Source organism: Dasypus novemcinctus, chromosome 7 (assembly GCF_030445035.2).
Source record: "Dasypus novemcinctus isolate mDasNov1 chromosome 7, mDasNov1.1.hap2, whole genome shotgun sequence".
NCBI lineage: Eukaryota > Metazoa > Chordata > Mammalia > Cingulata > Dasypodidae > Dasypus > Dasypus novemcinctus.
Genome location: NC_080679.1, coordinates 115996542 through 116024461, shown reverse-complemented (window position 1 = coordinate 116024461; position 27920 = coordinate 115996542). Strand labels below are relative to the sequence as shown.

Genomic DNA, 27920 nt, shown 5'->3' with positions numbered 1-27920 from the left:
GCATCTGACACTAATGTTCACCAAATTATTTGGCCACTATTTCTTAAAATACTTTTCTTTCCCTTTTACTTCTCGATGTCAAGAAGATTAGGCTTTGTGATGTTGTCCCACAGGTCACTGAGGCTCTGATAATTTTTTTTTTTATTTTTATTTTCTCTGGTTTCCAGATTGGATAATTTCCATCCGCCCCCCCCCCCCCCAAGTTTAGGGATTCTTTCTTCTGTCATCTCCAAACTGTTGTCAGTTCTATCCTATTAAGTTCTTATTTTAATAATAAAACTTTCAGTTCTGGAATTTACATTAAAAAAAGAAGTGTCCATGTCCTTGCTGATAATCACTTTTTAAAAAAAAGTTTTATTTATTTCCTCCTCCACCCCCTCCCCCCACCTTGCTGTTTTCGGTCTGTGTCCATTCACTGTGTGATCTGTATCTATTTCTCTTTTTGTCTTTTCTCATTTTTTCTTTTATAGGATTCACTGGGATTCGATCCCTGGTGACCTCTGATGTGGAGAGAGGTTGGTTCCCTGGCAACTGCGCCATCACTGTTCCTGCTTTCTGCTGTGCTTCACCTTGACTCTCCCCTTCGTCTCTCTTTTGTTGCGTCATCATCTTGCTGTGTGACTCACTTGCGTGGGCACAGGCCTATTGCGTGGGCACTCGTGGGTACTCGGCTCACCATGCAGGCACTCACATGGGCACTCAGCTCCCCACGTGGGCACTGGCTCACTGCCCAGGCACACTTTCTCTCCTTTTTCACCAGGAGGACCCATGTTTAATCCCTGGGTAGGCAGAAGCCCTATCACTTGAGCCACATTCACTTCCCTGATAATCACCTTTTATTCACAGATGATGATCAGTTTTTTCTTTGTCTTTAATTGTTTTAAAAATAGCTTCTCTAAATTCTTTGTCCACCAAGTCCAACATCTGTATCATCTTGGAATGTTTTTGTTGACTGCTTTTCTTGATTTTGGTTCATATTTTCCTATTTCTTCATGTAATTATTTCTTCATATATATTGGACATTAAAATATGTTATAGCATGTATGCAATCTAAAATAACCCATTTTTATCAATGGTCATGTATGCTGCCACAATAAAAATAAAATAAAAAATACGTAGAATTGTAAAACACAAAGTAGACCCTACTGTAACTGATGGGCTAAAGTTAATACTATAATTATAATAATATTGCTTCATCCATTATAATAAGGGTACCACACTAGTACATTATGTTAATAATAAGGAAAACTGTATGTGGGTAGAGAGGGTGCGTAGATGGGAACTCTGTACTTTCGGCATGATGTTTCTGTATACCTCAGGTTGAAAAATACAGCTAGGATCTAAAGTGTAAAAAAAAGATATCATGTAGGAACTCCAGATTTTATCTTCCTCTGAAGAGTGTTGTTTTTGTTCAAGCAGGCCTTAAGTTATAGACCTTTCACCTAGAACTTATAAAGACTTGATTTTATGGTTTGTTAAGGTTGGTTTGTTTCAATTTTTCCCCCAGTCCTAGGAAAAATAGTGAGGCTTGGGCCTGAGACCAGTCTCTTCTGGGATTTCAATGAAAAGCCTGAAATATGTCCCCTCTGACTCTTTGGGATTCAGCTTCGAGTCCCCTGTACTGAGCAGCAGCTGAAATCTCTATGCTTCTTTAGAATTTTCCTTGGACTCTTCCCCACAAATGCTCAGTTAGGTGATCACTCAAGGATTTTGGGGTAGTTTATATTGCATATTTTAGGGCTCCCCTTATATGGCTCCCTACTTTAGAGAATATGTTAGGTAAATTTCTGGCAAGAGGGTGGAGGGAGACACAACCTGAGTCGTGCCTTACTGATGTAGTCAAAAATGAAAGGATTATCTAGCAGGCATAACATGTTCATTTTATGCCAGTGACTTGCAGGTTTCATGCAACTCTATGTAACTGTATCCTAAAAATTAGTAGCTTTCAGCTTTTTCTCAAACATACTCAAGGGTTTGGTGTACTTATGGACACTCATTATTCTAGGCCTTTAGCTTCTTTACTTTTCTCTCTCTGCTTTTTTTGGTACCAAAAAAGTATCATCAAGGTGTCATCTTAATGCTGAATTTTCTTACAGCTTATTTTCCATGCTAAAAATAGAGGGAGGGAAACTGCCACTAAGCAAGCAAAACAAAACAAAAAAATCAGCTCATCTGAGAGAGTGAAAACAAAAACATCTTGATCGCCTATCAAGAGAACAAAGTACTTCCTACTTAGCTGTAGATGTCTGGGTGGCCCTTTAGAATTGCTGTCCTTACCAGTGGATGCTGGAAGGGATTGTGACAAGTGATTTTAAAAGCAATGGTGTGTTTTTTGAAGAGAGCACACCTATTTTTGGTGATGATTCCAATCAAAATAACCTTGGGATAGAGCCAGCCTTCTTCCCATGGTTGTTAATTCTGTAATTTTTTTTTCTTCAGTTTCAAGAAGGACACATAAATATATACACATAAAATTTGTATATATGTTTTATTTTCCTTAACAAAATCCAAACCCAAAGCACCTCTGATGGCTTAGTAAGCACAGTTCAAAATGTCTGGAATGTGCTTAAGTTAACCCTATAGAAGAAAAATTGAACTACCCCATACTTTTAGGGGATGAGATACATTGAGTGTTCCTTGTTCTGGGTCATGTTGCTGTTTCAATGAGATGGTTTCATAACATTTCTTTCCCTCTTCCCATAAATTGCATGTGAGAAAGGGAACATATGACAGGCCAAGCCCTATCTCCTTTATTGGAAAACAGAATAGCTGTAAAAATTGCCTAGGGCCCCAACTTGAGAATACAATATAGTTTTGTCAGTGTAATCTTGAATTTTTTATATCTGCCACTTATTTCCCAGTGTATTTTCTCACATCTCAATTGACGGCCAAGAATGCATCAAAATATGTCAGTGCTATATCTTATTTTTCAAAATATTATATACAGAAACTTTTTTTTTGGAAATATGATACCAAAATAACTTGTTTCTTTTGTTTTTGATATGTAAAACTAGTATTCTCTTAATTTAGTGACTGCAGTGTCCATTTGCTATAGCTAGATACATATATAATAGCCTTATACATAGTTATGTGGATTATTTTATGTCCCTCAAATTGTTACTTAAGTGCTGCAGAACATTTTGTTACAGAGGAAATTATAGCAGAAATTAAGTATAAAAAGCATTTACATAGAGATGAATGTAGATTTATACATAAAAAGAACTCTGATTATCCAAATCATATTGCAAACTCCATTTTATCTTCCAATCCCAGAGCTACTAAAATAAACCGTATTTGCGTTTGTACTCATTCATTTAAAAATACTTAATTTTTCACCTTCCATAAATCCAAAAGCATTTTAATCACTAACTCTATCTCATGCTCCACCTTTATGTGAAAAATGAATCAGGGATGGGTAGGACAGACACAAAGGCCATCCAGACAGTAGGACAAGGATATTGAACAAATAGATGAAATGAGTGAGTGAGAACTGGTAGGAGATATTTCAAAGTGGTATAAGTAATTAATCTTTCACATGGTGTTATTTCCCTCAGCATTCCATAGTCTACCTTGAAGGTTGTTCAGAGGGTTGAATATGAGGCAAATAAGGGCCAGGCATAACCCCATGTGGAAAGAGTAACTCAGATGTTAGAAGAACATAAGCTTAGAAAAGCTCTCAAACTTGCACAGGTCATGCAGCTAGTAAGTGGCTGGGGGTCAGCCCAACTGCGATCCCTTTGCGGGACATCTTTATTTACATTTTCCACTGTTTCCACTCACTGCTGAGGTTGATGTCATCCAGTTCTTGAAAATAATGGAACATGTCAGTGTTGCTCTTCCTTGGCATGTTTTATAGTATCTGTGCCCAGAGCATGTTGCTTCATAATGTAGTGGCATCTTGCATGATGGCCAATGAGGGAAGATGGAATTTTATGAGAGGATTGGTCTACCATTTTTGAAAATATTTTTTTTCTATCTCTATAACTTTTGTAGGGGCTGGTACAGTTTTGTTCTGGAAAAATACACTTGAAAATTTTAAAGGAGTTTACCAATTATCTACCTGGGAGATACCAGAGGGCTTAATGAAATGAAAATGGGCGTTAAAGGGGTTAAGAAAGCAGTAGAAGTGCAATAAACCAAAGAAGGCATTGAACATTCATAATTATATTTATAGACCTTTTGTTGGGAGAAGAGCCCTGACTTCCTTACCAATAAAAAGTAAAACGTTGACTAATACGGCTTCAGATGTCCCTTGAGCTCTAAAATTCTTTGATTCAATGATGATTGCATTCCCAGCTTTTTAGTTGAAAAATAAACATAACACAAACAATTCCTTTTAAGGTACCTGTATATATTACTGGGGGTCCATGAATTGGGTCACACCATTACCCCTCAGCTCCCCACCTCTCCTTCCCCAACTACTTTGCTGGGCCATGAATTTTTGCTGTAGGACCCTGGGACTGAACTGTGTGTACATGACTCAGTTGTAGAAATTGAATCACAGTTTTCATAGTGTTAATGTAATGCAACCCTAAGTGAGTATTTGCCAAACCAAGAAAGACTGGTGAGGTAATTTTCAGTGGTGGACTGTATTTCACCACAGCCCTTCTTTGTCTGATTTATTGCTAATAACTCCTGAAGCAGAGCCAGCTGATGGAGGTTTTGGCAAGGGCTGTGCCTCCAGGCAAAGCAGACACCTAGTCAGTCCCTAGCTGGGAGCAAGCACTGACTGGGGCACTTGCTGCCTGGTCATCAGGTAAGCTCCGCTACGTGTTCCTAACAGGTGTTCCTAGAGAAAAGCTCCTTTGTCCTACCCACAAAACAAACTCGATTGAGACCTTTTATATTTGGAGAGGAGATACATGTGGGGTTTCTCTGAGCTGCATGGAGCCTTCTTTCTTGAAGACGGTATCTTAACTGTTGGCAAAGGAACTGAATGGGAGCTTGTACTCATTTCCTAAGACTTCCTAAGATGGACAGATGGTCATGTTAGCTAAGGTTTCTAAGAGTTGTCTTATAAATGTAGTTTTTCTTCTTTTTTTTTTCATTTTCTTCCCCACCCCTTAAAATAGTGATGGTCAGGATATTAACCACCCTTAACAGATCAAATGCCTGTGTAGTGGTAGATAAAAAGATAATGGCACTATGTTCTGCAAGTTCTTAAAAGAAGCGTCGTTACAGACATTTGCCATCTTTGTTAAAATTAACATACAGAAAAGTGATCCCTGACAAAGGAGTCTCTCTTTATCACTGGGTCAACTTTCACTTTGAAACGACTGTCTTCTGTTTCTGTTGAGCTCACTTGAAACCCTCTCATTCTTTCTCACTGTCTCGCACTCTCTTTTCCTCTCCAGTCTACTCCACTTCTTTACTTGAGCATCAGTATTCTTACGCAGGGTGGCACCAATAAGCATAGCTATGCTAACGGTAAACCCAACACCCAGTTTGAGCCTCTTTTTGTGAGCATATTTCTGGATCTTTTTTGTTTGGCAGTTGAGTAGTTACCTTTAACTTTCAGTAAGTTTATAGTATTTTTGAATATTTTTTCGTGCTGTATAGTTGATGTTTTTTTGTGTTTTTTTTTGTGTTTTTTTTTTCTTTCTGTGCAATGAACTGAGCATTAAGATAAAATATCCTTATATGGTACCCAACAGAGGGAAGCGGACATGGCCCAGGGTTAGGGCATCCGTCTACCACATGGGAGGTCCACGGTTCAAATTCCGGGCCTCCTCGACCTGTGTGGAGCAGGCACATGCCCAGTGCTGATGCGCGCAAGGAGTGCCCTGCCATGCAGGGGTGTCCCCACGTAGGGGAGCCCCACGTGCAAGGAGTGCGCCCCGTAAGGAGAGCTGCCCAGCGCAAAACAAAGTGCAGTCTGCCCAGGAATGGTGCCGCACACATGGAGAGCTGACACAACAAGATGACACAACAAAAAGAATCACAGATTCCCGTGCAGCTGACAACAACAGAAGCGGACAAAGAAGAATATGCAGCAAATAGACACAGAGAACAGACAGCTGGGGCAGGGGGAAGGGGAGAGAATAAATAAATAAATAAATCTTAAAAAAAAATGTACCCAGCAAACCTTGCATTTGATTGGTAAATGCATCATGACAGTTAACATGATTCATTAAGATCAGGTCTCATAAAACCATGAGCCTCTCCTCTTAAATACCAGTAAGATCCAAATATCAATTACACACATAAGGGACAGACCACTGCACCTCTTCCTATATCAGGAATGACGACTCCTTCACTGCCGTCCCTTCCTCTCATCCTTCTTATGTCTAACCCAAACTCCTTTCACTGCACTTAGTGTGTAATCCAGAACTTGAAATTCCTGTTGCAGTGATTCCAAGTAGGAATCCCTCCACCCCCTTTCTTCTGTGGCACGTTCTTCCCACCTCTCTGGAATTGGGGCTCTTCATTCCTTTGTTAAGTGGCAGAGTCCTCAACATACCAGGCATAACATTAGTACTGCGCCGCCGTAGCACAGCAGTGGCAGCAGCTGTCTTTCCTTAGAGTACACTGCTCTCTTATTTTATGCACCTCCTTCTTCCCATGGGTGGTAAGCTCTTTGAGGGCAGGGACCTTGTCTGATGAGGACTGTTCTGATATTTCAGCACACAATGGGCAGCAGGTTTTCAGAGACATTGTTGAGTAGGCTGGTTTTGGAAGTAGGTGCTGAGGGTTTTGAACTTTCTCCTTTCCATACCCTAAGAGGAAGTAACTTTCTTCCTTAGGAGGATGTAGTGAATATAAAATGTGATAATTTATGTGACAGCACTTGTGAAAGGCAAGTTATAATTGTCCACACTAGTTTCCTGCCCTGTATATCACCCTCTTTCTAGTCACACTATCCTTCAAGGCCAATTTTACTATTTACTTCTGCTCTCTCTGCCTTGGCTTTGCCCCCTTCCCTTCCTTCCTCAGAGGGGAGAAAAGCGTGAATTTAAAAAAAAAAACCTTCTCTGTCTGGCTCCATATCTCTTTGTCTGCCACTTCTAAATGTATATGTAAGAAGCCATTGTCTCTCCTGCATGTGTCTCTCTCAATCGATGTATGTATATTTAGGTTGTCAGAAAGGATCTGGCTTCACACTTGACAGGACTGCTCCATCCGGTGTTTTTATGACATTGTTTGCAGCTTTGGCTCCTGCTGGGGGTTTCCTTCCTGAATCTGAAGCATTTTTGATAGCAGGAAAATTATTTTTTAGATTAAATGCAATATTCAAGCAACACTATATTATATGGGTACAGGCAGGTGACTGAGAAGAAGACAAAAGAATTTTCACACGGAAGTAATCGGCTTTTGCGTAGACACCTGGTTGACAATGTTACAGAATCAGTACAGAGGGGAAGTTTTCAGTGCAAGGCCTTTCACTGTGGGCTGGGGTGAGGGTAAGGGGAGAAGCTGAACCTAAGCAGTACTAAGAGCTGAGCTTCATTGCTTATATTGACATCTTTTTTTCCTTGCCCCTACACCATTTTTTAAAATGGCATAGGGAGAGCTTTCTAGCAGGATATACTGGTGGTCTCCTATCTCCCTCCTTTGAAGGGGCCTTGTGCAGTATACTCAGCCTACCTTGGAAATTGGTAACATCAACATTTTTTTGCCTGAATTTTTTTGTTTCTTAACCAAATTTAATTCAGAGGCTCTTCCAGAGGTAGGAAAGTCCTCTGTGGCACAAAATAATAAAACACATTATTTATTAAGTCACCATCATCATTGTGATATCAGTTCTTGGTAGGTCATGCTATGTTCTCTGGAAACAAAACATGGAGATGCACTCTGAGAAAGGCCTGGAAGTCCCCCTGCACTGTGAAGGGCTAGAGGCTTTTCCTCAGATTTCTTGTGATCAGACCCACAGGTTCCTGTTTTTCCCATCCACATGTTCCCTCTGCCCCCAGAGTTTCTAGCTGTTACACCAGTGGCTTTGGAGGCCTACTGTCTGTTCAGACCCATAACCATTTAGCTAAGATCATTAAATTCCTGAGGAGCCCCTGTTGGATTAGCTGAAATACTGCTGTCCCAGGAAGAGTAAAAACCCTGCCTGTCTTAGTTTCCTAGGGCTGCAAGTACAAAGTCCCACAACTTGGTGGCTTGAAACAACAGAGATGGATTATCTCTCAGTTCTGGAGAAAGTCTGAAATCTGTAGGAGAATCCTCCTTTGTCTCTTTCTAGCTCCTGGCAGCTTGCCATCCCCCCTTGGGCTTCCGTCTATGCTTGAGTCTTCACAGGGTGTGCTTCCTGTGTCCGTCTGCCTGTGTCCAGTTCTCCCCTTATGAGGGCTCCAGTCCTACTGGATGAAGTCCCATTTTGCCATCGTCTTAACTAATTGCGTCTTCAAAGACCCTGTTGTCAGACAGGGTCATGTTCATAGCAGCAGAAGTTAGGACTTGAACGTGCCTTTTGGGGGGATATGATTCAACCCTTACCCCTGCCTCCGTGGTTGGAGTCATGGTGCAGGTGGGGCAGGTGGAAGGTTCGGGCATAGAGTCAGTCGACCAGAGCAGACAGTCTCACACTCTAAGAGGGGAGATGGACTGGTGTAAAGAAAAGAATGGGGTGGCTCACTGCCATGGGAGAGGTGTGTACAGAATGCCAGGGAAGCACAGAGAAGGGCAGCACTGAATCCCGGTGCAGCGGGAAGGAGGATAAAGCCATTTTTCTTCAGAGAGGTGATGCTTGAGCTGAGCCTTAAAGGACGGGAGGCTTTAGCAGGGGGAGAAGGGATGCTGAATGGGGTTCAAAAAGGGTGGTCCAGGCTGAGTGCCTGGCGGTATCCTTAAAAGAAGTCACTTCAGTGGCTCTTTGCAGAAGGGATACTCTTCATTTGGGGAATCTCTCCTAGCAGCATGAACACAGGGGTCTGCTCCTGTTACTATAAATAAAGTTTTATTGGAATACAACTATGCCCATCATTTACAAATTGACTATGGCTACTCTTGAGTTACAGCAGAAGTTGCTTAGTTATGGCAGAGACCAGGTAGCCTGCAAAGCCTAAAATAATTACAGCTTGGGCCTTTACAGAAAGTTTGCTGACCCATAGCATCACATATTTTTTATTCCTTAAAACTGTTGATGAAGAGGATCCACACCATTAGGACTTTGCGTGCTGTCCTTCATGGACATGTTAGTTCATTTTACAGCTTGGTCAGAAGGGAAGACTCTTGATATTCTCTGTAACCCTAGCCCTAGGATACCTTAGACTCAGCTTTATTTATTGAAACCTTTGCTTTTTCTTATTTGCTTAGTAAGTGTTACCAGGCAAAATCAGAATTAAAAATAGTGGTAGGGGTAATAGTCATTGAAAAATAGTTTATTCTTTGGTAAGGCTGTCAATTTGTTAGTGGCTTCTGGAACCAAAAGAAGTAGCCGTCTGTCCAGTAGGATTGGGAAAAGGGAAGCAGTAGGGAGATTGACATCTCAAGCCTGCATTTATTTAAAAACATTGAGACTGTATTTCCAGAAGGGGCTTTGCATTTGAAAGACCTGCTTTGCTGGATAAAGCAAGTGAGAGTTGTGTGGAATTAAATAGCAAATGTCAACTAGAAGCACCTGCTGTGGTCAGTGGTTAAGTATCAGCCATTGGGTGTGCCTTGGCCACATTCTTTACAGATGTTAACCTATTTCGTTATCATAAGAGGTGGTTGAGATAGAGCTACAATCATTCCTGTTTTACAGATCAGAAAACTGAGGCTCTGTTAAATTAAGTACCCTATATTTAAACTTCTGAAGGACCCTGTCTCCAATCCAGGATTGGAGGATATTGATTTCCATGCTATAGTTATCCTTAGCAAGTATAACACTCATCAAAAACAATCAAGAGGTCAAGAATGTTTGTTTTAGAATAACTAGTTTTCAAGGGGTAGGTTCAATTAAAATCCTTTTCAGCACTAACTTCTGTTTTAACCTCAGCAGCTACTGATACTGTTTAAATACTCCTATTAACTGGTATTACAGTTTGGGACTCAATTTCTGATTAGTGTTTTGTCTAGAAAACTGTAGTTAGTAAATACTGGTGATTTTTCCAAGTACTTCTAGAAAATATAGGAAGTAAAGAGAAGCATGTAAGTTTAGAGTTGTCCTAATTTCCAACTAAAATGATCATTCATAAACAAAAATCTCATTTCATTCCTCTCCTTAAAAGCTCTCATTGCTCCGCCATGCCCTCAGGTTAATGTTTATAGTCTTATGGCTACTGAGGCCTCTCCTGGTTGGGCTCTGTCTGCTTCTCCTGTCTGACTTTTCTTCTCAGTACTTGATACCTCCTCATTCCAACCAAGGTGCCCCTGAATTTGGAACTACCTCAGTTGCTTGAATGCTGTCTTCACCTTGCCCCTGCACCCAGGAAGCCTTCTTTGTCCCTTACGGACCCAGCTGGCTGTCTTTCTCCTGCCACCCCCTAACATAATGTCTACTAAACTCTTATACAACTGTTGATTTACCTGCCTGCTCTCCACCACTAGCCACATGCTCCTTGAAGACAGTGTTTTCATTTTGACTCTAGTTACAAGGAATTAAGGATTCACTCGAGGTGGCTAGTAAAAAAGGGAATTTATCAGGAAGAAATATTTAAACCAGTAAGGAGACCTACATGGACATCTAAGACCATGTCTGCAAGGTGCCATAGTCACAGTTCCTCGAAGCAGATCAGCTTTCCCTTGGGGCTCTCTGCTCCTCGGCACCCCAACTCTTTTCACCCCTCTTTCTCTTGTTGGCTTCCTCTGCTCGCACACAGGATCTCATGAAGTCAGCTCATGACTTTAGCTTATCTGCGTGGCTCATAGTGCCCCTACCCCCAGACCTGGAGACCCTTCTGATTTCATGTCTTAATTTCCCCACTCCCCACTTGTTTGGTATGCAGTTTCTCAATTGCAAATTTTAGGGCAAGAACTCTGATTAGCATAGCTCACCCTGTCAAGCTGGGCCACACTTGTTGTGGGTCTCTGACCATCCTGTAGGTGAGCTGTCCTTGGGTCAGGTCCTCACTGCAGACCAGTCGAGCTGGTGGGGTTCCATGGATCTAAACGTCGCCACCAGAATAGACCCCTCCTCCCTGCCTCTCTGCTTAGAAGGATGTCAGGCTTGTGTTTTATGAACTTCATGCTACCCTTTGTTGTCTTCCATCTTTTACAGATATCATTAATGGCGCTCAAGAAAAATGTGTATTGCCTCCTATGGATGGCTACCCCCACTGCGAGGGGAAAATCAAGGTAAGGCGGACGTGGAGCATGTTCATTCCCATCAACCTCAACCTACACTAACATGCAAGTGAGCCCTTAAAGGGAGCCATTGAAGGGGTGCCTCTGTCCTGCTGGTTTTGGACTGTAGTCATGAGAGTCCCTTCTCTGCTTATGCCAGCTCCATGTGGGTCTTCTGACAATGGCTCCAGTTGTCCAACTGAAAGAGCCTGGACCTTTCTGGGAGCCTGCTGTGTTTTGGAGCCACCTTCCCCTCTCTCTTCCCAGCCTCCAGCAGGCGATCCTTCAAGGGCCACTTACAAAGGCCTGCTCTTATTTAGTGCCCTAGCTCCCTTTTCCATCACTCCCCAGGGCCCTCTTCTGAGGTCTCCAGGTCATGGTTTAAATGTCATATCTCCATTTGGGATTGAACATCCGAAGGCTCTTGACCATCCCTTTAGTCTTAATAACATTTTTTATTTTTAACTCCTTTTGTATGGCCTGCCCTTGGGGTGACCCCTCCCAGCTCAGTGACTTTCAGAGGAGAGTTTCAGTTTAGGTATGCAGTCAGTCTGGTGAGTCCAAACCCCGCAGCCCCTGCATGGTCTCTGTTTGGGATGTCTGTAAATGCACATCCATGCACCTATCCCTGCTCTTTGTTCCAGGCACTGTGCAAAAGGCTGGTGAAACTGCATTTCTTCGGGGAGAAGGGGTTTAGATGCAAGGGTTCCATCATGCAGTCACTTTTGATAGCATTCTCTCAGCCACTGCCTTCCCTGAGCTTTATTATTTACAGGGTCTGTCCCATGGCATCTCTCCAATTTAAGCACCTCTGCTGAGGCCCGGCTCAAGCCTGTGTGACGCGTTGGTCACACTGAGCTCAGTGACTCCATCCCTGTGGTCTTGAAGCCGCAGCCTGAACCCTTCACTAGTCTCCGCCCTGGTGCCCTCACCTTCCCGGCAGCAGAGGTGCAAGAGCACCCAGAAGGAACCTCTGAGAGGTGTTCTGATCTGGTTCTTGTTGTTTCAGTGGATGAAAGATATGTGGCGTTCAGATCCCTGCTACGCAGACTACGGGGTGGATGGGTCCACGTGCTCTTTTTTTATTTACCTCAGTGAGGTGAGTAGCTTCTAGTGGCTTCTGGAGGTGGGTGGGTTTGGTTCATCTGTTACTGTAACCAAGCTTAGAATTTGAGAAGTTTTATAATGTGCATTCATTTCACCTGGAGGGCATGTGTTCTTTTTATTATTATTATTATTAATTTCCTGTTCCTCAAAGAGGTATATTACTTTTTTTTATCCTGAGGGAAAAATAGACTGAGTTTGCATCAGCATTCACCAGAGAAACAAAACCAATAGGATGTATAGATAGATCTGTATGTCTATCTCTATCCATCCTTTCATCCACCTAGAGAAAGGACACAAGAGATTTATTTAAGGAGTTGGTTCACACAAGTTTGACATTCATAGGGCAGGTCAGGAAGCTGGAGACTGGGTTAGGAGTTGGTGCTGTGGTCTTGATACAAAATTTCTTCTTCTCTTAGAAACCTTAATTCTGCTCTTAAATTCTTTCAACTGATTGGGTGAGGCCCATCCACATTCTGGAGGGTCACCTCCTTTACTTAAAGTCAATTGATTATGGATGTTAATGTATCTACAAAATACCTTCACCTAAATTAGCATTTAATTAAATAACTGGGTACTGTAGCCTAGCCTTGTTAACAGGGGAGACTAACCATCATAGTTAGTTTTATTTTTCACTTAGTTTACTTTTATCTTTTTTCTTCTTCCTTATATCTAGGCTTCATTTTCATTCATCCCCTTTACATATCAATTTTGGGTTTTTTTCTTTTTTTTTTTTAAGGGTCCTTGCACATTTTACAGACCATAGCCCATGGACCAATGGGATGTATTGCAGACTCAGATGATCTACATCAACTTTAGGAAAATCGAGGGGGTGCAATACAATTAGGGCTTTATCCAGGGCATGCTTTAGGGGAAGAATCTAGTAGCAACTCGAAACCTGCCCCCGTCCCTTTTGGATAGTGGGCAGCCATAGGGTCTGGGCAGGCTCGTTGCAGCCATATCTTTTTTTATCTCCTGTGTTTTTGTTTGCTGTTGCCCATTTATTAGCTTCAGCAGGAAGAAGAAGGCCTATGTTTTTGAGACTTTAAGAGAAAGCACAGCCAAATCAAGTCCTGTTGCCATAGTTTTCCTTGTGCCCCAGGAAGCAGGGAAAGCCTCTCTTTGGGTTGGGGGCCAAGCCAGCATTGCTGTAGGGCTTGTGACCCTGGCTCCTGTGACTTGCTTCCCCTGTTGTCCCTCTCCTAGAGCTGCACTTCCCTTTCCTCAGTACTGTTCAGTCACAAGTCTGTGGAGTGTTGTTGTTGTTGTTGTGTGTGTTTGTGTTTTTCTTCTGACTGTGCTGTCCCAGGCCATCCCATCCTGAGAACCCCTGAGCTAAAGAAGGTTAACATACCTCTTAGAAATTAAAAGCACTGAGAGTTGGATGTGCAGTGTGCCTCATTAGCTATCTCTTGGCAAATTGATTTTGGAGAATTTATTTGACCTTTTTGACTTGGGCTGCTCCTCATTTCCATCTCCAGAGGTGTGAGGCCTGGAGCAGTGAGAAGTCTGTTAGAAGCACCTTTCCTGCCTGAGGTAAAGGGTCCTAATTTGGTTTAATTTTCAAAAATTTTCTTCCCCCTTCCATTTGTTAGAATTTCATCAGAGTCTAACTGTGCTCCTTGGTTGACAAGCGGAGCTGATCTCATGCTTTCCTGACAGTTTGCATGTTGGGTTAGATTGCTGAGGCAAAGGGGGAGGTTTTACATTCCCACATTGGCCTTGTGAGAACATGGCCTTGTTCCCCGGTGTGGGAACATGTGGGAGGATGTTCCAGAGGGAAAGGGGCTGCAATTACGTGCCCTGATTCCTTTCCTCAACCCCCCGCCCTCACCTCATTGAAAGAAGTGTATAGCCAAAATGAGAGGAAAGAGAGGAGGATTCTGGGAAGGTAAATTAAGAGGCATATAGGGCAGATGGGGCTATTTCATTTTAGAACCTGTGACCATGCTTCCTTAGCTGATTCTACTCCCATCTTATGCAGATGATCAGATTTTTCTTTTTGTCTGGCCAAATTCAATCCAGTGAGCACTTATTGAGCATCTATTGTATAATATTCACTGATTTCTGAGAACTCACATGCTCTTGGCACCATGCTATACATTCATTATCTTAAAAAAGTCCAGTGGAAGAGGAAAAAGGATACAGGAAATTGTGCAGGAAGGGTTGGAGATGGTTCCCTTGGGGAGAGAACTAGGAACCTCTTTTTCAAAGTTCTAATCTGAAAATAGCCTTGAATCTCTGGGCTTTTAAGAAAATCCTTCTTCATCACAGCATCCTTGTAGGTGACCTCCCAGGAGAGGTCGAAGAGGATTTCACATGTCCACTCCAGTTGGAAGTACTATATTGGAGCCTTAATACCTGATTGCAACTTCTGTTTCTGCTGGTTTCTAAGCTCTTTGACTTTGGAAAATGTACTTAACCTCTTTGTGCCTTGGGTTCTTCATTTGTAAAAGTTTATATTTTGTTCTTATGTTTTTAAAGGACCCTACCATAAGGTTGTTGTGAGGTTGCTGAGTTTATTTGGGAAGCTGTCTAGAATCTAGCCTGGCAGATAGAAGACACTCAATAAATACAACTGACATTTTTTATGGATTTTTATGTTATTTGAAGACAGTTGTGAGGTACCAGTTAGCTTGGGCATTTTATGTGGGACCTTGTTTCCATTTTATATATAAGAATCAAGTTTCTGGTTCTCATTAACCAGTCTAATTTAATTTGAGATCTTTTGACTTCTGATAATATAAATGTTCAACTGTTCCCATGGACTTCTTTTCTCCAGATGTAATACTTCTGTTTGCAATCGAATAAAGAGTTGGATGCATGGTGCCTCAGTGTACCCTGGCTGTTTTAAAAGTATGAAATTATTAGAGAAGTTTTTAAAAGCAAATTCATTCCTTTCTAGTACTGGACAATATCTATGACTTTGGGGTACCGTTTGGTAGTCCAGGTTTTTTTTTTTTCTCTTGCTTTCTTAAAAAAAACTTTCCAAATTTTGTTACTTCATTAAACCTGGAAAACTGGTTATTTCCTGTATCATATGCCAGATTCCCCCTCCAATTGCAAAAATGATTAAGAGGAACATCTTCCCTGGGGTAGGTAGCAATGACTTGTGTACTTGTGCAGCATGTGTACCAGTGACTTACACTCATTTCTTAATCCTACGGAAGAGCCGATTCTTGTTTCCATCTACATTAAACTTCAGAACTTTGACAGGTATCGAAAGGACATGAAGTAAAAAATCCCTTGTATAACGACAGTCACCACTTGCATTGAGGCATTTAGATTCAGACCAGTCTTAGGAGACGGCACTGTTCCTTCATTTTTCTCTTCATAGTTGTCACAATGTCCTGACTTCCACTGAGTTATGAGATTATAAACTGCCACTTTCCCCCTCACCAAACAGTAGTTTACAGATCTTTTCTGGCTAAATCCCAGGTAGTGAAGCCAGTGATATTTCCCCCATGGCATCCCTACAGCTACTTGTTATATGTCTGATGTGTCTGACACTCTCCTGAGGAGTGAGGATGTGGAGTTAAGTTTAGTCCTTGATCTTGTTGGGGGTGGGGTTTGGGGGGGCAGACAATAAGAGAAGAATGAAATGTTTTTGATGCCAGATACCTTAGATGTACAATCTCACTTGAACCTCTTACTAACTCTAATGCGTAAGCCAAGTCATAGACGGCCCAGAGACGTTAAGCTGCTTGTCTTCAAAGCCCAGTACTTTCCATGAGTGATACCCTTTTATGCAAAGGAAAACTGAAATCAGTGTTAGTAGCTTGTAACTATTTCCTTTGCATTCAGTTTTGTGTTCAAATCTACTTGCTGGAAACTTAGCTCTAATCAAGCTAGTTTCAATTAATCTTCATTGCTAGTTTTCTAATACTCCATAATTTTTATCCTTAACCACAAAAAAGAGAAGCAGCACCATCTGTCCTGGGAATGTAACTCAAGAATACCAGAGGCTCAGTCATTCCAAGTTGTAGGAGAAAGGGAATGATTCATTAGACAGCCTTGCATTTCCAGAACATCAGGCAGTTCATTTTCTGTATCTCTTTTTGTGAGCCATATAACTACTCCTGTTACAGAGGAAGGGACCTATAAAGTAATTATTCTGAATGTCATTGTTTCAGGTATATTAACTTAGCCCTCTGCAGAGCGTTTTCCTACTATTAGCTTTTAATTTCTTAATCCCTACTGATATTATACTGATAGTTGTTGCTGATCTATAAGATAGCCACACATTTTATTTCATCTTTATACAGTTCTAGCAATTAGCAAACATCAGATCCTTCTAAATGTCATTGTTAGTTTATGCTGTTTGGGTTTTGTTTTTGTTTTTGTTTTGGCTTTCTTTTTAAGCACTTCTGTTACCATTCTAAGTATAGTTGCTCTGAAATAATCAAATTGAACAGTGACTGATTACTAGATCTTAGGATGTGTACAAGCTGTTGCCTAAAATGCCAATTTGGACTGGATGAGTGAATGAGTGAGTGTATGTTTTGTCCCTCATAAAGAAACAAAAGAAGCAATTTTGCGCCTTACTCATCAATCTGTTTCTTATATTCCATGAACAATAGGCATAAAAGTCTTTGCTTCTTTCCTCCCTCCCTTGGCAGAGTGTAAAACTAATATTGGCTGAGTCTGCTATTAACCTTGAGTTTAAATTCAGCGTACTTAATCCCTTGATTAATGCCAAGATTAATACCCAACAGCAAAGGTTGAAAGCTTAAATGTTTGTGAATGTGAGCATGAAATGAAATCCTAATAACCAGGACAATGATTTGGATTTATGGGCTGTGTTGGCTGCTAAGATAACTTGGAAATAGTGTTGCACAGACTAATTTGTCAAAGTGAGAAGTGATAAAGAATTGACTGTTTAGGTTGTAGGAGAAAACCTAAATGAAAAAATATAACTAACATTTTGGGGGAATCAGGGAGTACTTTAAAAATATCACCAGACTGTGATATGAGAATACCAACATGCACCTTTTATATAAGTGTGTGGCAGTTAGAAATAAGAAATTCCTTTTCAGTTAGGTAATATTTCTTAGCAGAAAAGGAGGTGGCACAGATTCATAGTCATGCTCTTTTTGTTTTCTGAATTCCATCTTTATTTTTATCTTTTTCATCTAGATGCATTTTTTTTGTTCTTATTCAGTTTTAGATATCCTTTGAAAAAGGATTTTTTAAAAGCATGTTCGAGTTTATCAGTCTAATTGATTTCTCAGTTCTTTTCCTCATGCTCTCCCTTCCCCCACATCTGTCTTCTTAGAGATACTTCCCATCTGTCTCTACATTATAGATACTACAATATTTACATTTAGACTTATTACTCTGGCCTCATCTTTCAAAAAAATTAGAAGGGGGAAGGACAGGTCTTGCCAAACCCAAAGCCAACACATCTTTGCTACTTATAATAAATGTGGCAGCTGGGGTGTCAGTGTGCCCATCTCCAATTTGCTTTTCTACATGCTTTTAAATATTGTGTCTCATATTCCCTATTATATGCCATAAATTATTTTAAAATTTTAAACCCTTTTAATATGGAGAATTTCAAACAATTACAAAAGAGGAGAGTAGAACAAACTCCCATGTGCCCATAAATCAGATTCAACAATGATCAGTTATGACTAATTTCATTCCATCTATCCCATCCCCCATTATTTTGAAACAAATCCCAGATGTCATATTCTTGATATTTCACCGTATCTTTAAAAGAAAGGGGCTCTTTTGAAACAAAAAACCAAAATACCATTTCACACCAAAAAATTCATGGAATTCCTAAGTATTATCAAATACCAGCTTAGTACTCACCTTTTCTAGATCATCTATTATAAATTAAAGGGTACTTATTTGCATTGGGCTTCAAATAAGAACCTTTGCAATTGTGGTCCAAGTAAAAAACCAGCAAATTTGGAAGCCCTTAGTTGTAGGTTTCCAGATAACAGGACACTCAGTTAAATGTGAATATCAGATAAAAAACATTTTTTTAAATATAAATGTTAAATGTCTCATATGTTGAATGGGACATACTTCTACTAAAATGAAATAGTTGTTTGCCAACATTCAGAATTCAGATTTAACTGTAAATCATCCGTCCCTCCCCTCGCCCCCAATTTGTCAACTTTACTGAGGGGGAAACGAGCTTAGCATGTTTTGGACACATGAGGTTCATGTATGTAGGGTATGGTAAATAAGATAGTGTAAGGCCTGAGTTCAGATTCTGTAGGATCTTGGTATAAATTCTGGATTTTATTCTGAGTATAATGACAGACCATTGAAGGGTTCAAGTAAGTATGGAATTTGATCCAGTTTAGGTTTTAAGATCACCCCTGTTGCTTGTGCAGAACAAGATGGGAAGAGCAAGTTAGAGTTGGAAGCAGGGAGTTGTTACTACTTTTGTTACCTTTACAGCACACAGTAGAAGCATAATATTAATAAACCTTTTTTTTAAGAGAAGATTTAGGCAGTAATACCCTGCTATTGAAGACTGGCCTGTGTTTGTGAGACTGTGGAAATAAGGTACTGGGTTTCTATGTGGAGTATGCACAGGCTCTGGGGTGGCACACGGCACTTCAGACCTGGGCTCCTGCCTTCTCCGTGTGCACAAGGGGTCTGTTCTCTTGTGCCCGGTGTCTTCATCTGACCTGGTAACTGGTCTTTCTCAAAGGATTATTTGGAAGCTCAAATGAGATAATGCGTGTACAGTGGTTTTCCTAGTGCTTGGCTCCTAATTTATTGTAACTTTTGTTGTTATCCATTTTGCTCTCCCCCACCCCCATCCTTGACACTTAGGAGTGGGGTCACCTTGGCAAGTTCCCAAACCCGTTTAAGCCTTGGTTTCCTCTCCTGTTAGGTGGTGATAGAATCCATATTGTTGGGGTATACTTTGGAAGATTAAACGATGGAATGTATTTAAGTTGCCTTTTTTTTTTTTTTCAGAGATCCTGACACATTGTAATCCTTCAGTAAATAATAGTTATATTCATATAGTATAACTCCCTTAAAAATTATGCTATTAATATTCACTGTGAAGTATAATATGCAGATTAGCAAAAAGAGGAAAATGGGAGGCATTCATAACCCCATCAACCAGAGATCATCTCAGACTTTTTATGCCTTTGTCCCATTTAGTTTTGAGTCCATTTACCATCTGAAAAACATAGCATGATGGTAAGTGGATGTGGCTCAAGCATTTGGGCTCCTCCCTACCACGTGGGACATCCTGGGTTTGGTTCCCAGTGCTTCCTGGAGAAGACAAGCAAGACAGTGAGCTGGCACCACAGGCTGGCATGGAGAGCTGACACAACAAGATGATTCATCAAGGACACACAAAGAGGAAACACATTAAGAGATATAACAAAGCAGGGAGTGGAGATGGCTCAAGCAATTGAGTGCCTCTCTCCACATGGGAGGTCCCGGGTTTGTTTTCAAGTGCCTCCTAAAGAGAAGACGAGCAGACACAGAGAGTGCACAATGAATGGACACAGAGAGCAAGCAGTGAACGCTAACAACGCATGGAGGAGGGGGGTGGGGAGGAGAGATAAATAAACTCTTTAAAAAGAAAGAAAGAAAAATATAGCATGAGATTCTGTATGTCAGAGATCTATTAGAACAAAACACCTCCTATTAATCATGAGAGAGGAAGCTATAAAAGGGCCTGTTCTTTCAAAATAATAGAACGTTACTACAAATAAGTGCTTGAATATGTGCATGTGTTGAATATATATGTTGGATCTCCTCCTAGTTTTTGCCATAATATTTCCTCCTCTAAATTCCAACTGGAACTGTATATGTATCTAGCAGCAGTTTCTTTTTCCTCAGATATAATGAGTTGTCCATCCTCCAGACCTTGAGAGTAAGTCTGACCTAGTTTAGCTCTGTTTAGGGACTCAGAGAGTTTCTTTGATTCACAGTGCTCATGATTAAGCTGCAGAACCTACTCTGATCAAAGAAATGTAAATCATTGGGAGGAGGAATGTTGAAAATCAAACTTTTATTTTATATCTTCTCTTTCAAGAAAAGTGATTTATAGGGCCCTCTCTCCAAAGAATATGTGTTAATGTTCCAAAGTTCTAGCCTGGCAGGTCTTTCTCCTTTTTTTTTTTTTTTTTTTTTTTGGTTGCATCTTCATTTAGGACTAGTGCACTAAAAAAAAAATAGTCCATGTCAAAGGAGCTTTGCCTTCAGAATAAAGATTCATATTAGAGTAGTGAATCTGCTCTTCTATTGATTGTGGTGTGCTTGGTGCCCTGGGCTCAGATGGTTTTCAGTTCTCAGGCTTACAAGTATAGGCAACTTAAGGCCATCCAGCCATTCTCCATGGCAAGGGCTTGAGGCAGGGCTTGCTCAGCCCACAGGAATCAGTCAGGGAAGGGGTAGAGAAGGGGAATGACCAGTGTTGCAGTGTGGGCATCTGCAGCAAGAGTGGAAGCAAAATCCTGGCACAGGGAGATTGCCTCAGGTAAAAGAGTGGCCAAGGTGGTGGGAGAAGGAAGGTGGCCACAGGTAGGACTCCACGAGCCAGGCAGGAGAAGGGCCACTAAGCACGACGTGAAATAGACATGATTAGTGTGATGCTGTGAGGACACAGGATGGAACCCGCAGAAAGCAGGGATTAGGAGGTCGCGCTTATAGCCTTGAGTAAGATTTTCCCCGAATGTTATTAATGACGCTCTTATTTAGGAAAATATTGCTCCTTTGAGGGCTGTTTGTTTTGATACTTGGCCTTACTGCCGGAGCTGGCTTTCTTCCAATCCTCATAATCCTCTGAGGTTTCAGAAAGAAAGAAACATTTTTTCTTCTTTCCCCTCCACACGGAGTAGTTGGTTTAGGTCTAATTTAATTGTTTTGTTAACCTGTTATCCCAATACTGTTTACAAAAACAGCCGCTTTAAATCCGCCCCCCCCCCTGCCCCGCCTCCAAATATTCTTCTGCCAAGATGGTCATAAATGAGTTCTCACCATCACACATCACATGTGAACAGAAAAATTGCTAGTGAAAGCTAAACTGGACTAACTGCAGTTTCCCTACTTGGTAGGCATGCCCTTGAAGACTTGCAGTGATTCGGAGTGAGAAGAATTGAGATAAATTATGAGTTTCAAAGAGGATTTTAAGTCTTTATTTTGTTGGGAAGTCATATTTCAGAAGATCACCTTGGACTGTATTTTCATCACACTGAAACTCCAAAGTTTTCTTGGAGGCGGGGAAAGGGAGGGAATGTACCATCCTCTATCAATATCTGTCCTCACTAATATTTCTCCTTTTGGTTTTCTTTACTTATAGTCTTGTTTCATCTTTTCCCATCATGATATTTATGGGGAAATTTTTTGTCCTCATGTGTTACTCTGTAAATTTAGCTATTTATGTAGTGTGGGATTTTTTCGGAATGTGTATCCTGCTTGCTCATCCTCCTCCTCTTACCTTCTGTGAACTTGGAGATCTACAATCCATTTGAAGCCTGCATGTTCTAAATATGCTTTATAGCGATGTTTTATTGAGTCCATTTACAAAAATTTAATTTGAGCTAAATAAGTCAAACCAGGCTAAGAATATGAGGCACAGATGTGTGCAGTACTAATGGGACCCACTGGGCTTCATCCACACGCAGGCATCTTTCCTGCTGGTTTTCCCTAATTTTTCTCATTTGTGGAGCTCCAGATACTGCCTTTCCTGGAGATCTTGCTGTAAGGTCAATAATTAGACCTAGGCATCCCAGGCAAGTTAGTGTGTGTGCATTTGTGTGTGTATTTATGAATAAGAACCTTTCAGCATTCCTTATAGGGAGTCTTTTGAGTCTCTGAAGTCATTCACAAATAAGGTAAAGTCTAATTTTACTCCATAAGAAAAAAAGAGAATATTGCCCTTTTTTCTTTCAAGGGATTTCACCCTCACCCCACACTTTGCTGCCCTCTGCTTGTTGCTTTCAGATCACTTAGAGCAGCAGATGGCTTTATGCAAACCAGGCCAGTTATTTTTATTCATAGCGAAAATCACCCTGCTCATTAAAAGCAATTTCTAGATTTGGAAAACTGACAGCTTTTCTTGAAAACTCACCCAGAGTTAGAGGGCAAATCACCTTGTCTGACTGCTCTCCTAGCACACAAGGCTCTGGCCTCAGACATCACTCCTGCCTGCCTCCTCCAAGGACGTCTGCCTGACCAACCCAGAGAGAAAGCATTTTCAATGGCTATTTGGTATCCATCTTTAATAATCTTGTTATATATTTGTAAATCGGTGTCATGCTATCTTGACATTATATAGCCAGTTTTGATAAAGAGGCCAGACATCAATGTCATACAACATATTTCTCATTTTACCTTTGCTGGAAATTATTAATCTGCCTTATTTTCTTGTGTAAGCTTTGTTAAAATAATTTCTATTAAATAGGGTTCTTTGCCTTTCTCTTCCCTTCTCCCTGTGACAGTCTAAACCCTTGTGTTGTGCATTGACAGAATGATGCCTCTTCCACAGTGCACACTCTGAAGATCATGAGGGTTTTTTTTGCCACTGTACTTCTTGAGATCGAGTGAACAACCAGAAAATGAGGGAGAGCCTTGACCATTGAGCCTTAAACTACCACTTGCATTCCTAGTTCTGAGATAAATGGTTGAGTTATATGGCTCAGATGCCTTCCTCTTTCCCTCCCAAACATACCATAGCAGATAAGGAATAATTCTTGTCCTTTTGCTGAACAGTTCCTAAGGCACATTATGTTCTCATTCCTCAAGTCTTTTTCTGCCACAAGACCCCCCTCTCCTGGTGTAGAATTGTGAGGATTAAATGATCAAGGAATCAGGTTCTGTAAGGCCCATTAAAGGGCATATATAAAGTGTTATGAAGTGTGCCTTTGATCCTTGCTGATCATTATTTCATCTCAGACAGCACCTGTATCTAGCTATCTGGTTAAATGCATGGAATTTTGACAATGATAATAACAACCAACAATAATGTAGTACCCATTCCATGCCAGGTAGTGTTTTCCATGCTTTGCATGCATATTACTTCATAGAAAGATGAACCAGTACACTTAGTATCTTTTGTTTATGAATTTCAGGTTGAAAATTGGTGTCCTCATTTACCATGGAGAGCAAAAAATCGCTACGAAGAAGCTGATCGTAATTCGTTGGTAAGTGATGTGGGAACCTCTTACTAGGCTTGTGCATTTAGAACAGATGCCATGCAAGTGCATGTCTTCTAGAAACTCCAACTGCAAGGCGAGATAGTGTTAAACTGAAGAACTTCTGTCACTAGACCTGTGGAAATCTGGGTGACCAAATCAGTCAGCTAGTTAGCATATCACATTATCTCTTAGTTGAGTCATTCTCTGAGGGTTCCTAAATAATAGGCTATTGCTATGAACTAGACCTGGTACCCAATGTGGGAATTTCAGTAATCTAAGGGGGATGGCAAGTATACCCATCATATACCCCAGGGGAGCTAATGACAAAGTGACAACCTCCATCTGAAGGGGCAGGAGAAAAGCTGAAGATAAAGTGATGAAAGAGATTGTACTAGATCAGGGAGAGCAGGGTATCCCTGATAGAGGGAAGTCCATGTTAAACCCTTCTTCACAAAACCACTTGTCACAAAATAGCATTGCGTTTTCAGGGAGTAGAGCATGACTCAGTGGGATAAGGGATTAGGGTGTTTATCAGTCAGGATTCTCTGGGAAACAGAACCAACAGGAGATATTTGTAAATTATGAGATTTTATAAAAATTGTTTCACATGACCATGAGGATGTACAAGTCCAAATTCTATAGGGCAGACTGCAAGCTGGAAACTCCAATGAAGGTTTTTGATGATTCCCCAGGAGAAGTTGGCCGACTGACGTAGAAATGGAAACTCTCCTCTGGCTGCTGAAATCATCTCTTCTCCTTTGAAAGCCTTAAACTTGATTGGATAAGATGGCTTTCATTGTTGAAGGAAATCTCTTCCATTGATTATAAATGTCATCAATCATAGATGCATTAACTGACTAATGATTTAAGTCCACAGAAATGTACTCACAGGAACATTCAGGCCATTGCTTGCTTGACCAAACAACTGGGCACCATAACCTGGCCAAGATGGCCCATGAACTTAACCATCATGGCGTGTTTGGATAATAAGGATTGAAGATAAGGCTGAAAAGTTTGGTAGGGAACTATGAAAGCCTTTGCTACATTCAGAGCTTAATTTTTTATTCTTTAGACAGAAGATCAGCACTTTTTTTTTTTTTTTCTGTAAAAAGCTATGTAATAGGGAAGTGGCTGTGGCTCAATCAGTTGGGCTCCCGTCTACCATTTGGGAGGCCCTGGGTTCGCATCCCGGGGCCTCCTTGTGAAGTCAGGCTCACCCATATGCTGCAGAGAGCCGCCCAGTCCGCAAGCGCTTGGAGAACCAACTCAGCAAGGTGACGCAACAGAAAGGGAGACAGGCAAAAAATGCAGAAGAGAGCGCAGTGATGGACACAGCAGACAGCAAGCAAGCTGCAAGGAGGGAGGGGAACTAAAGTAAAAATAAGTACAGACACAGAAGAACGCACAGCAAATGAACAGAGAGAGCAGGCAGCACACAAAAAGCCGCGGGGGTGGGGGGTTAAAAAAATGTAAAAAAAAAAAACGCTATGTAATAAATATTTTGATCTTTGCAGGCTATCTTGGTCTCTGTCATAACTATTCACCTCTGCCTTTGTAGCACTGAAAGCAGCCATAGACAATATGTAAATGAATGGGTATGGCTGTGTTCCAATTAACCTTTATTTACAAAAACTTGACCCAAAGGCTGCAGTTGGCTGACCCAGGCTTTAGACCATGAGAGTCTGGGGAAATTTGTTAAATTGAGGAAGGACATGATTGGATAAATGTTTTAGAGTGAATTATGGTGAGTCCCTAAAGGTGTACTCAGCATTTTTGATGTTATGTGATATAAATATTGGCATTATCACTCTTCTCTGTTATTTCAACCACTGGTTGCATCCAGCTACATTAGAAAAATGTTTTCGTGGCTTTTAAATTGTTCTTCCCTGAATTTATCTAGTATCCAGCTATATTAGAGAAATGATATTCCTGGCTTTTGAGTTCCTTAAAAAATAGTATTTTATTTGTTTGGACTGGGACAAAACTAGAATGCGAGCATTTATTTCTCCATTTAACTGTGTGGAAGACATGGAGGATTTTTAGTAGCCTACATGATGTCGAGTACCTTGTTAAGAATTTACTTCAGTTTTCCCAGGAATCTGCCACTCTGGCACAGTAAGTTTGTATATGGAGAACTTCAAGGTACACTAGACATACTTACTGTAAAGGATGTGCATTTTTTTTCATAGCTTAGCGCTTTGTAATAACTGTGCTGCCTTTTTCAATTTCTAATTTTTTAATGATGTCCCTTACAGAACCTTCACTTCAGTTTGCCATCCTGGAACTTTAAACTGAAGCTGTGCTACAGACAAGTCTCACTTTTGAAGTCCTGTATTTAATTGACTATCTTTTTCAAGGTTTCAAATGTTACATCATGAAAAACACTATACTTACTGAATTTTTATCTTCTCATTTAATCAAATTTCTGGTTTTAGGCTGAAATTCGTACAGATTTTAATATTCTCTACAATATGATGAAAAAGCATGAAGAATTCCGTTGGATGAGACTACGGATCTGGCGAATGGCTGATGCCTGGATTCAGGCAATCAAGTCATTGGCAGAAAAGCAGAATCTTGAAAAAAGAAAGCAGAAGAAAGTGAGTTTCTTATTAACCCACTTAAGTTGGATGCCAGTTTTCTTTGAAAATTTGATCACACTTGGAATCAAGACTAAGAGAAATGTCATGTCTCAGATGATATTCCCTTAGGGTGAATCTGCTCAGCCTCCTGTACTGCCATTTTGGGGTGTTCCTTTCCACAATTACGATACTTTTATTTAGCAAGGAGTGGTGCACAGGTTTCAAGGGTGAAGCCAATAGCATATCTACCTGCATGATTTCCCTTTGGGTCATCTGTCTGATGGCCACTCCCAGTGGGGTCAGGAACTTTCCCCCATTCTTTCCTTAAATCCAACCTTTGAGAACTTTCTGTTTCTCTCAGTTCAGTTACATCCTCCATGCAACTCTGTACTTTTCGTGGCTGTCAATCCAGGGGTTTGAGAACCTATGAGTTCCACTGGTGTTCTGCTTGGTTGGTGCTTCTGGTTGCATTCCTGAGAGAGAAATGTCATCAGTTGAACCAGGACGAATTTGTTTCAGGTTCATGAAAAGATGCTTGGTTGGAAAGCTTCTAGAATGCCCCTGGGCCTAAAAGAGCATACCCTATTAGTTATAAATTAAGTGGCTGCAGCCCTAGATTAAGTGTTCTAGTTTTGTGTGTGAGCAAAGTGAGTGATCTGTTCATACTTCTAAAAAAAACTTAAAAAATTAGTTTGGTGCTCCTGATGCAAACAGATGAATTGATTGCATATCCAGGTTTGATATAAGCACACAGAGAAGAACTATTCTTAGTGACTTTAGAATATGGGAATTTACCCATACATTTTAATGGGATATCATGAAAAACAAAAAGAGCTGCAAAAATACCTTAAAACACTTTTTACTAATCACGTAGTAGGTGATGGTGCTGATACTCTTATTCTGAATCCTTTGGGTTTTGGGATAAAACAAATGAGGAATTATGTTAATGACCTTGAAAAGTAGGATTTTCAGTGTGGGAAAAAAGGAAATAACAGATATGAGATAATGATATATAAAAATACTATCATCCTAAATTTTAATTAGAATTACTGGCATGAACTCAATATTTGTTTTATCTTAAAGTAAAAAAAAAATTTTCAAGCTATGTCCACTAAAAAGGCCTACAGACCGTGATAAAACCAGTAATAATGAGCACCCTCAACCCTAGATTTGATCACTAAGTATGATCACCAGTAATTGGTGTCAGGGGTTCTTGGGACAGTGGCTGATTCAGGTCTGAAACAGAAGTTATATAAGATAAACTTAGAAATATCTTGTCATATCAGAGAGCAAAGAAGCTATGAAATATTATTGGGGTTATCTCCAAAGAATTTAGGATTCAACTTAAATAGCTCTGCCTACCCCATCTGTCAAGATGGGACAAATTGTTAATCAGTAAGGATAACAAGTGCAATTTATTAAAACACATCAAATGTGTTTACATCCATTATTTTATAATGAAATTTTAAAATGCCATTGGTCCCCATTGGAGTATGCTAGAGAAAAAATCTGTTATTTTGAAAATGATATAGGAGAAAACGTAATCATTTACCAGGCTTTTTTTCTAGGCAAACATTACCTCAATGTTTGATGGTCACATAGTTGACAGGAGTGTATTTTTATAGAAGTATATTCCAGTTAATAAGTGAGGAGGAATGATAGCACATCACCAATTCATAACCCCTACTGGAAAAATGGATCGAGGCAGTGATCATCAGTGGCTGCTCACATCCCAAAACAGAGGCACTCAGGCCTTGTACCTCCCCTTGTGAAATAGTATTGCACAAAAAATAAAATCTGCTTATTTTAAAAATACACTTTTATTACAGGTATTGTGATCTTATAAAACAATCATGTACATGTGCCAGATTACCATACACCACCTGTCTACCAACACACTACA

The 27920-nt window shown here is 40.5% G+C and overlaps 1 protein-coding gene across 5 annotated transcripts in view; it reads left to right on the top strand.

Annotated features, from left to right (window-relative positions):
* Positions 1–27920, top strand: part of MGAT5 (alpha-1,6-mannosylglycoprotein 6-beta-N-acetylglucosaminyltransferase) — a 377154-nt gene that overhangs the window by 204023 nt on the left and 145211 nt on the right. For all 5 annotated transcript variants that reach the window (XM_058301096.2, XM_058301094.2, XM_058301097.1 and 2 more), the window contains 4 exons: positions 11144–11220; positions 12218–12307; positions 23373–23444; positions 25874–26035. In XM_058301096.2, the coding sequence (XP_058157079.1) occupies positions 11144–11220; positions 12218–12307; positions 23373–23444; positions 25874–26035 (401 nt within the window). The remainder of the gene's footprint in view (positions 1–11143; positions 11221–12217; positions 12308–23372; positions 23445–25873; positions 26036–27920) is intronic.